At 33.5% G+C, this 13,142-nt stretch overlaps 1 protein-coding gene across 1 annotated transcript in view; it reads right to left on the reverse strand.

The window, feature by feature from the left end:
- Window positions 1-7,496: 7,496 nt before the first annotated feature.
- MGAT4D (MGAT4 family member D) overlaps window positions 7,497-13,142 on the reverse strand; it is a 47,063-nt gene continuing 41,417 nt past the window's right edge. Inside the window, exons 9-11 of the mRNA XM_063107483.1 lie at window positions 12,774-12,904; window positions 10,729-10,836; window positions 7,497-7,904 (exon numbers count right to left, since the gene is read on the reverse strand). Coding sequence (XP_062963553.1) covers window positions 7,497-7,904; window positions 10,729-10,836; window positions 12,774-12,904 — 647 coding nt within the window. The remainder of the gene's footprint in view (window positions 7,905-10,728; window positions 10,837-12,773; window positions 12,905-13,142) is intronic.

Here is a 13,142-nt window from a genome sequence, read left to right on the forward strand (position 1 = left end):
CCATATTTTACTAATGAGAAAATAAACTCAGATCAGTTATGTATGTTGCTGAAACTCACGCAGTTCTTAAGGTGTATACAAACCTGTGCTTTATCCACAAAACTTTGTCTCTTGCAAAATAGTAGAGTGTAGGAAATTCCTCTGATTTCTAGGTTCAAAGTGCTATGCGGAATGACATTTTGACATAAATTTGAGGAATGGACTCAGAATATATACAATTCAAAAAATTCTTAGGAAAATGTTTTTATAGTCTCATATGTTTAAAATGTAATTTTAAAAAGATGATGTAAAAAAAAAAAAAAGATGATGTGAAAAGTAGAGAAAAGGAAACAAGAACTCCATTTTCCAGTTGATTTTTAATTTCAAGATGTATATCTTTGGCAAAAATTTTATCTATTCCTTTCTAATATTTATACTTATTTTCTGAGGTTGTTTTTCTTATTGGTTTGACAAGAATACCAACCAATAATTAATAGTAGTAATAATAGTAGTCATTATTGTTTTGTTCCTGGGTTTAATCAGAAATTTTCTGGTTAAGGTGTATGGTTGACAGAATGAGCCCATGTAGAGTTTTTTTAAATCTTGTATCTCAAGATAAACCCTCCAAGAAACATTCCCTTTCCATAGCACTTTGCATCTGGCTTTTTCTGTGTTTATTATCATATCGTGAGGAATAGCAGAGTTGATTTTAACTTTCTCAGGCTCAAGCTAATTTTTCACTCTTTCAGTCCCAGACTGGATTTTGCTTACTCAGAAGATTAGTTGAGTAAATTCATATTATGTGTTTAAAACAGCGCCTGACACAAAATTACTGTATAAATATTAGTTATTATTATCAATAGACGTATGTATAAAAATTTTTAAAGAATATAGAGAATAGCACAAGTAAGAAACTGTTTAGTGGATACATATAGAACTCTATTACCCTGTATGCAGAGAATTTATTTTCTTCTCAAGCACACAAATGTAATAATAATAGTAGATCTCAAAAATCTTAATTCTTTTGAAAATAGACAAAAAATTTTAACTCTTAAATCTGATTTTGAATAAATTGTATTCACTTACCACAATGCAATTATACAAAGTAATAAAATTAAGATAGCCCTCCACTCAAAATTAAAACAAGACCTTCAGCATAGTGAATTTGAAGGTCCTAGTGCCCAAGAGAGGAATGCATTGAAAAGGGAATACAGTTATAGTTCCATTAAATTAGAATCTGAGACTGTCTCATGGACAGTTTTAGCTCCTTGTACTGCTTAACCAACAGGCAGAGAAGAGGATTACTGTACAGTATGATTGATCTTGATTACCAAGATGAAAATGGGGGCAAAAGAGAACTATGTCTAGAGCTAGCACCTGTTTGTAGCCCCTTACTCAATAGTCTTGACCAATGAAAGATACATTCATCAGAGACTCAAATTCTGTAGGAAGAAAAGTTTGAGTCATACCACTTTCTATACAATCCCTTTCAGTCAAGGAACCAGGAGACAGTAAGGGGACCATAAAAGAGTGATGAAAGAAGGAAGTTGGAATAGAAACCTAGGACTCATCATAAGCCTCAGAAATGGGTCTCATGTTTTTCTTTTTGCTTCCTTTTTTCTGTGCTACCTTATATGAAAGCACAGGTCGTGGCTAAGATTTTAGGTTTCTGGTAGGAGTATAACTGAATTGGCATGACCTCATAGCTATATGAGTTTGTTAGTTTGGACTTTGAGAGAATAAATTTTTCAGCTGGGCAAGATGTGTGAACAAGAATATGTGCTAAGAAACAAAGGAGGTGAAATATGCAAGATATTTTCTTTCGGCCCAGTAGATGTATTCTCTTCGACTTTGGTCTGTGACACAAGAAGCTGACCTTTATGGATGGCATTACTGGCTTCTGTTTGGGTTCTGCCAATGGTAGGCACTGGCGAGAAATTGGAGGGCAGAAGGATGAAGCTTTTCACTAGGCTTCCTCTCTACTTGTGAGTGCAACAGCCCTATTACATATAGTTCTTATTGGAGATGGGTTTCAAGGCTTATTTATAATGCTGGATTCTAATGTAATTGGCACACAGAGTTTACCCCTGTAAAGAAAGTTTTAAGGAAAAACTTTTCACTGAGAAGCTTTAAGGAGGACATTTTTGCCTTTTACATCGAGGTCCTGTTTTACTCTTGCTGCTTGTCTCAAAGTTGGTGCTCTGTTTTTGTGCTTTCTTGTTTTCGGCTATCACTGGATTAGCCAAGTCCTACTCTTCCTTCCTGTTTTAGGATTTTAGCTCAGAAGGTAAGCTAACCAGGCCATTAACCTGACCCATTGATGTGAAAATTTGTTAAAACTTCAGGATTCAGATACATACTTAATTCTTATTCTCAGTTTGGAATGGTGTTTCAGAGGCTATCTATTTACCTATTTTAATGGAAATTCAGAATGGAAGGCTTATGTGCTTTCATTTACTTCTTACTGGAAATCTCCTTAAACATTTATTGAGCATCTTCTGTGTACTACGCAGTGTGCAAAAATTTGAGGGATGCAAGCATGACAAACTCATGGCTCCTGCTTTCAAATAGCTAATAATGTAGTTAGGGAAATAGACATATAATCAAATACCTATAATATATGAGAAATTATAAAGCAGTGTAGATAAAGTGCTATGGGGACACAGCATATGTTGTTATTCATTCTTCCTAAATGAAAGAATGCTTCCTCAAAGAAGTGTCATTTGAACTGTGAAGGGAAAGGAAATCGGCATTCTTGGTATCCTGGTGACAGCACGAGGCATCCTGAGAATGGAAAGTAGTCCATTTTATTTAGAAGTACAGTGCATGGGAGTGAAAGCCAGAAAATGGTTGTGGAATAGTACATTGGGGCCAGTATATCAAGGAGCTTGAATGTCAAGGTATAGAATTTAAACTTCATCTTTCACATAGAGACATCAAATTATTTTAAACACAAGAGTGACAGGATTAACTCTAAGTTTTAGAAAGATGATGCGCTGAGTGAAATCTCTTATAGGTGCAATGCAAATGTCAGGACCCAAGTCCCCTCTGAAGTCCCGAGATGAAGCAGCCTAACTAATCTGTATGTAGCCACAGGTACCTGGCTGTGATTCCAAAGCTCCAGGCTCCAGGGCGGGGTGGGGGGAAGGAGGGGCGATGAATATTGTTGGAATGTCTAAGAAGTATGAAGGGAATAGGAAGGCAAATGCATCAGGTTTACTGACTTGAGAGAAATTAATTATGGATTAATGGGTTAATGGATTAATGGGTTATCATGGTAGACTGGTGGCTTTATAAGGAGAAGAAGAAAGCAGGTGAATACACTCTTGCCCCTTTGCCTACGTTGCCATGGTATTGCAGAGAGTTCCCACCAGGAGGAAGGCCCTCCCTAGATGTGTCCCCTTGACCTTGAACTTCCTAGCCTCCCAAACTGTAAGAAATAAATTTGTTTCTTTATATATTTCCCTATTTCAGGTATTCAGTTACAAGTGACAGAGAACAAACTAAGACACCTGCTTTTTCTTCTGTATAGTTCTAATTCTTCCATTTGTAATTAATAAGTAATCTGTGTGAACAAACTTTGAGACTATATAAAGTCCTATTCTTCATCAAACTTTACTCTCCCTCTCTCCCTACCCTGGGCTTAGGCTCCATCAATCATTTTTTGTCTGACTCAATTTTACTATGATGAGTACAATACAGTGATTTTCTAACTCTATCTTATTTCTATATTTATTAGGCAACATTCTGTTAAAACTATCTTTTACTCATCCACCCCTCTCTCCATCCATCCATCCAGTCTATCTAATCTATCATAGTATGGAATCATGGCTCTATTTTATTCTATGAATTATATCCATTACTGTGCTTAGTTCTGGTGCCCAAGCTAGCGCCTGTGTCCTTTAGACATGGCTCCATCATTTTTTTGGACAGGTTTATTGAAGTATTTTTGGCATGCAATTTGGTGACTTTTCACATATCCATACATCCAAGAAATGATACAACAAATAATAAACACATCAATTATTTCCAAAAGTTTCCTTGTCCTCCATCCCTAGTCATCATGGATTTGTTTTCTCCCCCTTGCCATACACGTCAGACTAGAGACCCTGGGTGGCAGGTGAGACCCTCCAAGCATCCACAATTTGGGAGCAGTAGGGATGAGGAAGGAAGTCGGGGGCATCTCTCCTGGCTACATTAGGAGACTTTTCTAGAAATGCTTTGTGCTGGTCACCCAAACACTCTTATTTACAAATCATTTCTTTAAGGACAGCGGTAATTGGGTTGGATTTTTAAGGCTTTTAACTTCTTTTTCTTTTTTCCTTCTAGCAGCTGCCACTCTCATCCTATTTCAGTCAGCGTTCAAATGCTTCTTTGCAATGGCCAAACAGCATTCCCTTAGAATTATCTCAGCTTTTCAGTAGCATTCAGCAATATGCTGAACAGCCTTTTTTTAACACGTTTGATACTTTACGGTCCCAACCTTTCAGGTATTTTGTTCTAGTCTTGGGTGGTGGGGTAAGAAGTCCAAGTAAGCAACTTTTCAAGGAATGTTGCTATGTTTTTGAGAAATACTGTACCTAGGCTTAGTTTTAACTCTTCGTATTAGTTTGGACTATGCTCTGATTTAATGTTAGAAGTTCAAAATTTAAGTCAAATTAAAAATCTTTGTAACATAATGTCTTCTAATAGAAGTGAATAAAAAGAACACACATGAACATTTCATCTTCCATATTCATTCCTTTATAAGTTGGCATGTGATACAGTTCATATTGAGGTAAATGTGTGAAGTTTGGGCTAAGACAGCAGTGTGAAATTAAGACTTTTGTAATCTTTGATTGAAGGATAAGAAATAAGAAATATCTCTTACTATTGTTCAAAAATAAAGTAAAATTCAATAGAATAACAGCAAGAAGAAAAATGGTAGGAGGTTCTAATTGGCCTCTGTAAGAAATCGATAGATCAAGCAGACAAAAATTAGTAAGGATTTAAAAGATTTGAACAATCAATTTAAAAAGCCTTGCACCCAATAAAATGAACACTTTTAAAAGACATTTTTAAAAACATAAGTCCAACATTTATAAAAACCCATGAATGCAACATATTTCAAAGGGAGCATAAAGGCTATGCATTCTTTTCAAAATCATATGGAACACAAGGTTTCACAACTCTCAAATTTTATCACTCAGGTAGTGTTCTCTAACAACAATGAAATTACATTAGAAATAAACAATACAAGATGGAAAATATAATGTATTTGAGAAAACCACATTTTCAAATAATCGGTAAGTTAAAAAGGCAATAACAAAGTGTGAAATCTTTAGAATTGAATGACTATCACAATACATACATATCAAAACGTTTAATAATCAGCTCAAATGGTACTTAGGAGTAAGTTTATAGTTTTAAATTTATTAAAAGACAAGAAGATGCTGTGGTGTGGCCAGATCCAGCCTTGCTTAAATTTTGGCTTTCTATTTTTTCAGGTATCTTAACAAAATGAATAAGAGCGTGTACCAATTCATACACAACTTGTCTGTGACGATAGCACATTTCTGAATTTTTACCTATACATTGAGATTGTGATGGTCTCACTATCTAAATCAATAAATATAGCTCTTAATTTTTAAGAACTTCCCTATCTTTACGATTTTTAAATTGAATTATAATAGGATGCAAACATCATAAATAAATGTTCTATTTTTTCTTGACAGAAGAGGCTGTTTAATACATTAAGTCTGTTACTTTGTTTATTGTTTTATCCTCTTCTAGATGGTTATGTATGTTCATTATTACATTTTCTGAAACATGCTATTAGAAATCAAGTTTATCCAAGTTTCCAGGTATTACAGAGTTTCTTCTTCTTATGTTTATTGTCTTCATATTTTCTGAAATAAAAATAAGAAATCTATAACATCCAGAAGTAACACATTATTAATTCATAAAAATGTAATTATTTCCATGAAGATTTCTTAATTATAATCTTTCCTTATTGTGTCCTCTTTGACACTAGCACTCCTTTTACATAAAGAAGATAACTTTACATTGGCAAAAGGTATCATTCTGAAGATGTGTTAGGCAATGCTGTCACAGTGTTAAAATTATTGAAAGTAGATTTCCACCTGTGGATCCTGGGAAATCTGTATAGTCAGATGATCATTACAGCCCACAAACTGTTATAATGTGCAAATATATTTTTTTCATTGTACATGCTAATGGGGTTCAGTTTGTTTCAATATGTGCATATATTATATAATGATCCAATCAGAATAGTAAGCATATCTATCATCTAAACATTTATCGTTTCCTTTTTGTGGTTATAACATTCAAGATCCTCTTTTATGTCTATCTTGAAATATACTGTATTATGAGCTATTGTCACCTTAGAGCACCAGAACTTCTTATCTAACTGTAACTTTGTGACCGTGTACCAGTTTACCAACCTTTCCATGGCCTCTTCATGGCCCCCCTCCATTTCCTTGCCCCTGATAAGCACTCTTCTACTCTCTATTTTCCTCATTTTATTCTTCCTAATTGACCCATGATAACTGTATGTATTAATGGAGTACAGTATGATATCTGGGTACATTCATACCGTGTGCAGTGGTCACATCAGGATGCTTAGTGTATTCATCACCTCAAACATCTTTCACTTCTATGTGTTGATGACCTATTTGGGTTGAATCTATTTGGGGGCCTTTGAGTTTCCTGTGTTTGGATGTTTGTATTTTCCTGGGACTAGGGAAGTTTTCACCTATTATTTTATTAAATGGGTTTTCAGTTTCTTTTTGTTTTCTTCTCCATCTGTAGTGCCCATAATTTGAATATGTGTTCGGTTACTAGTATCCTATAGAGCTTTGTAAGCTTTGTTCATTCTTTTTTATTCTTTTTTCTTTTCTTTTTTTTTCTTTTTCTTTTTCTTTTTGTCTTCTGGTGTTATTTCAAAATTATCTTCAAGATCAGAAATTTTTCTGCTTGATCTAGTCTGTTGTTTATACTCTCGGATGTGTTTTTATTTCATGCAGTGAATCCCTCAATTCCAAGATTTCTGTTCGATTTTTTAAATGATATTTATCTCTGTCGAATTTCTCACTCAGATTGAGAATTGATTTTTTGACTTCATCGCATTGTTTGTCTGTATTCTCTCTTATCTCAGTGAGTTTCCTTAAGATTATTAATTTGAATTCCTTTTCTGGCAAGTCAGCAAATTCCGATTCTTTGGGATTACTTAAGTTGTTTTTATTTTTTGTTTTTGGTAGTGGCATGCTACCTTGTGTTTTCATGTACCTTCTTTCCCTGTGTTGGTATCTGTGCATCTGGTGGAATAGTCACCTCTTTGAGTTTTGTAGAGTGGCTTGTGGTGGAGAAAGACTTTTACGTGCAAATACATGCTACGTGTTGACTGGACAGAGTGCAAAGACTTTATTCTGGATGGATGTAGCAGTGTAGACTCTGTGTAGTTTCTTCAGCTATAATACACTTTCATTATGTGTCCAAGTGATTGAGGGGCCTATGCTTCAGAGGTTTGTGGTGGTGGTGGCACAGCTTTCCTGGGGAGGTATCATTGGGTTAGTTAATGGGCTGGGGGGGGTGTGTGCACCTGCACCCTGTGGGTCAGTCATCTCAGGAGCTGGCTCATGAGAAATGTGGTTGCTGGACAGATTCTCAGGCTGGGGGTGTGGGTGTATGGATCTTGAGTTCTGATTTGCCAGTAGCAATGTCTCTGTGCTGCTTCTCTGACCAGGGGTGGGCCCATCAGAGGCACATGAGCCAAGGTGTTTCTCACTTGGATGTGTGTGCGTGTGATGTCTCAAAGACTTGGGCGTGGATCTTCCAGGAGTGTGACAGCTGAGCTGCTTCTCTGAGCCAGGGGCATAGGTGTGCTTTGGCACGGCTAGTTGAGTGCAGGTCTGCTGGTGGCCCTTCTAGTGTGCCAGTTCTTGAAGAATGTGCAAATATTTCAAAACACTCATTTTATTTGATTTTTATAGTTTAAAATATAAATAAATATAGAAAAGGTTTAAGGTAACAAAGTGAAAATAATCCTTTATTAATAATGATACATGAAAAAAGTCAGAGATTAAATTTAAAGTGAGGACTGAAGAAATTTTGCTGTGAATATAAGATAATATGGGTGCTACGTTTCATATGAAATTAGTTGTGAATTTCTTCTTAGTCAAAGGTAAAAAAAACCCCACATTGGGCCAAAAGAATAATGACAATTCTTTGGGAAAGAATATCTTTTTCTAGCCCTAAATTCTAAGAGAAATTGTTACATGCATCTTTACATAAAAGAGAAAATAAAACGTAAATAACGGTTTTGAAGAAAATGCAAAAATGTCATATATCATTCTTTAATAGAACCAAAGGGCGTAACCTTAAGTAATAATTCAGTTAAAGCATTTCATCACCTCCAACTAGGCTTGTCAGATTTAGCAACAACAAGAAGAAAACAAAGGGGACAAACACACAAAATGTCATTGTTTGAAATCTAAAGTTAATTGGGTGTCCTGTACTTTATCTGGCAACCCTACGTCCAGCACATTTAAACATGTGGCCCTATGCCCAGTGCTCTGAAATAAAAGGAAAATGACTTTTTATGTAGGATGGAGCATTAGAAAGTTATAGAAAAACACATTATTTTCTTTTTTATCACTTAATAGAAAAAAATTTTCCTTTTCATATTTTATTTGAATTTTCACAAATTATCATTTTATTAATACCAAAATATTTTAGATGTTTCTAAAAGAATTTTTGATGTTTTTTACAGTTGTAGAACATGAAATGATAAGGACATTTAAATTGAACATCTAAATAAATTTCAATTTCAAAACTATTTAAGAAAGTTCATAACTAAGATATTTTATGAGCTATAAGCTACATGAATAGAAATGAAATTATATTTCTGTTTAGTGAAACTACACAAAATTTGTCTTATACTACAAAAGTTTTATAATAAGTGTAACACATAATTTGACTGGTTAAGGAACAAATTTTACATTTTTTAGAAAGACTGAAAGGAGTGAATATGAAGGAAAACAGTGACAAAAGTTGAACATACATAGGACATAAGGATTAAAATAACATAAGATTAACAAATATCTGATAACTGTTTATGTATTTATATCATTTTTTTATACTTACCACTTTATTATTGAAGGCTTAATTTTTAAAAATATGATGTAATCTCTTAATCACTCTTAATAAAGTTGAAAAATAGTCTAATCCTTGTTATGCCATTTTTTCCAAAGAATGATTCTGATAATTTTTTAAAAAGCTGTTAGAATTATGAAACTCCTAATAGTAGATATCCTGTTCAAATTTTAAAAATAATTTAATTATAATCACATTTGATATACTAGTGTTATTGATTTCTGTCTATTTTATGTGGTATAAAGTATAAAAGGAAAAAAGCCAAGATTATAACATCAAAATATGAATGCTAATATGTACATTCTACTTAATATGTCATGACTTTACAAAAATTAGGTTAAAATATCTTATCTGACAAAAAATATATAATGAAAGAAAAGGACCCTATTATAGTATCACCAAAAATAGAATGGTATAGACCAATTTCTTTCTGCTATTTTATGCATTTTGATGGTGTTATTTTTTGCACTAATTGGTTAATGAGCACAAAGAATGAGTAAGTTTTGCTAACTATCCTGATTTGATCATCACATACTGTGTGCAAATACTGATAATCAACTCTGTACCCCACAACTATGTATAATCAATTATGTTTCAGTAAAAAATAAACAAGAAAAAGATTCATAACAGTTAGACTTTAATTTTTCTGGGCACTTCTTTGTCCTGCTTGACATACACTTCAGAATTCTTGGATTCTACCTTGTGTCATAGCTAATAGCTAGCATTTACTGAGTTCACTCCCTTTTCCAGGCCCTCTTCCACTAAGTGCAGTACAATACATAGAAAGAGTCTACAGGGTAGAAAAAGGGCAGGTTATGTTTGGTGGGAGGATGTACACGTGCATTTCTTATATCAATTGACCGAAGATTAAAGCAATCATTTACTTTGTTGTATGAAGACACGAAGGGTAGAGATACCAATAGTATTTCAAAGATAGAAGAAACCTTAAGGATCATTTAATTTAAACTCTTCATTTTATAGATGAAGAAAGCTCAGGAGAGTGTAAGGGCTTGCCCAATATATACTCCCTAGGTCACTATGACTAAAAACTATGAGTTTTGATTCTGATTCTTTGTTTCTTCTAGATTACCAAGATGATAAGTTCATTATAAATAATATTGTTTCCAAAAATGATGCAAAATTTAAGAATGACTAAAAACCAAACAATACTGAATTTTACTTCATCTGGTAAATGGTAATCTGAAATAAAAATCTTGATAAACAAATAAAATACCCCTATTATTTAATTTTGAAATATTCTTTAGTCTGAAATTTTGAATTTTAGACTAAAATAGTGTATTTTATTAAAATTTTCAAAACACTTTTTCGGTCTTATTATTTGAATGGCACAGAAGAGAACAGTGAGGCAAAGGAGGTTAGATAGGCTGGATTTTTCTTAACCTGATGGGTAACTTAGGTCTTTGAAAGGTGACTGTTCAATTTATAAATGCTCGTCACAACGTATAGTTCTATCATAAGATGCATTGTGCTTAAACAGCCATATTTTATAGTCTCTCTTACATCCTCACTTCTTTTCTAAGTAATATTTTATAAGTTCATGAAACATTGTACATTACTGAAGTTACGTGATCTTACTTTGTAATATTGCTCTTTCCCAGGGAGGGATGAATGTAAACCAACATGCTGGAAAAGAGAAGGTTTATACCGAATACGAATTTGCTTCCTTCGTTGTATACAATTTGTCTAGATAAAAAGAGAAACAACAATTGTCTGTAAAAATCCAAATGTTCCTTTGCATTGCATTTACTGAGGGCAGAATTTTTATTGTACTAGTTTTTGCTAGAGTTCTATACTAATATTTTAAAACTTAAAACATTTATTCTTAGCTTTTTCTTCATAAGACTAATAAAGCAAAAGAGTTGGGCTAAAAAAAGGTTTGAAAGCATGTTTTTTCATGAACTCTGTCTTAGAAAACCAGGCTACTGTTGTACCAACTATAATTTTCCTCTTCTTTCTTCTTATTCCAATAATTTGAGTGAAATATTTAGTATTTTCCTGTCTATCCATTTCTATCAGACTATGTTATGCTGTCTTTCTCTCCCCAAATTCATTGATTAATTCCTTTATTGAATTACATTCTCCTTGATTTCTTCTTAAATAGTAGGAAATATATCACTGGGGAAGGTTATGGGAACTATCTGTACTTTCTGCTTAATTTCTCTGTAAAACTAAAATGGCTATAAAAATAAAGAAAAAAGTATATCATTAAGACAAAGAGTCTATATTATATTTAATGGAATGGAATTTGGATAATCTCAAAAATAAAAATAAGAAAGATGACCTGTGGCACCATTCCTATGAAAAACAAACATTAGAAATGATTATGATCACTATCTGAGATTTATTAGCTTTTATTGAAAGGTAATTGATTATATATATTTGTGGGGTGCAGAATTGAGTATCAATACATATATATACAATATGGGGTGACAAAATCATGATAATTAGTATACTCATGTTTACCAAACATAATCAATCTTTGTGACCATTAACTAATTTCTTGCTAATCCCATTTTCCCTCCCCCTTTCCCACCTCTAATAACTACAGTTCGTTCTCTTTTTTTTGAAAATTCAATGTATTACTGTCATCCATCCATCCCTCCTTCCTTCCTTCCTTCCTTCCTCCCTTCCTCTCCCCCCCGTCTCTCTCTCTCTCTCTCTCTTACTTACTTTTCTTTCTTTCTTTCTTTTAGCTTCCACTTATAAGTGAGGACATGTGGTATTTCTCTTTCTGTTCCTGGCTTATTTCACTTAACATAATTTTCTCTTAAATTCAATTACGTTGCTGTGAATGGCAGAATTTCATTTTTTTTTTTATAGCAGAGTAGCATACTATTGAGTATTTATACCACATTTTCCTTATCTAGTTGTCTGTTGATGGACATTTAGGTTGGTTCCAACTCTTGGATATTGTATATAGAGCTGCGATAAACATGGGAGTGCAGGGGTCCCTCTGACATGATGATTTCTATTCCTTTGTGTATATATTGCTGGATCGTATGGCAGTTCTAGCTATAGTTGTTTGTGGAACCTCCATACTGTTTTCCATAATGTCTGCACTAATTTACAGTCCCACCAACAGTGTAGAAGAGTTCCCTTTCCCCGCATCTTCGTCAGCATTTGTTATTCTCTGCCTTTTTGATAATAGCCAGTCTAACTGGGGTGAGATGATTTGCAGTGTGGTTTTGATTTGCATTTCCCCAATGCTGAGTGACACTGAGCATTTTTTCATGTGTCTGTTGGTCATTTGTATGTCTTCACATGAGAAATGTCTATTCAGCTCCTTTGCCCATTTTTCAATTGGGTTACTTGTTTCCTTACTATTGGCCTGAGAATTATTTTATATACTTTATACATAGAAAATTCAGAAAAATGAATCTCAAATTTATATACATAATAATTTTTTAAATAGCAGGCTTATTTAGATACATTTTTACCCAGTACTGACTCATAGAAAAATATTTTATTAAAGGATCATTTTGATAACTGTAAAATAATTTAATGATCTAGAAGTAATTTAACCTGAAACTAAATTAATGTCAGATAAAATTGGTTGAGGAGTTAAAATTTAGCAAATACAAGCAATATTTGCTAGGCTGATAAAGTGAAGGCATACTCACAAGAGCTTCTCCTGGCTTACACATCTTTATCTGAAAAATGTCATCCAAGAGCAAATCTATAGGTTTATCTTTGTAGAACATTAAAAAAAAACGTACAAAGTCAGGTAAGTCCTCAGATCGAAACAGCTTTCCTATGGAGAGAATGTAAATAAATGGAAATAATTCATATACGGTTAATTCCATTAATGTGAAAAAAGAGCAAAAATTATTAAAATTTTACCATATCCTTTCATTAGAAATGAATAAAGTTTAAAGTATTAATGAATATTTTACTTCAGTGTAGTATCAGAAAATGTTAAAGTAAAGCATAATATGGGCTTAGGCATAAAGGATTACTACTACTGAAGGATAAAGCCTATTAGCAGGTTT

The sequence above is a fragment of the Cynocephalus volans genome, chromosome 9 (genome assembly GCF_027409185.1).
Source record: "Cynocephalus volans isolate mCynVol1 chromosome 9, mCynVol1.pri, whole genome shotgun sequence".
Classification (NCBI taxonomy): Eukaryota; Metazoa; Chordata; class Mammalia; order Dermoptera; family Cynocephalidae; genus Cynocephalus; species Cynocephalus volans.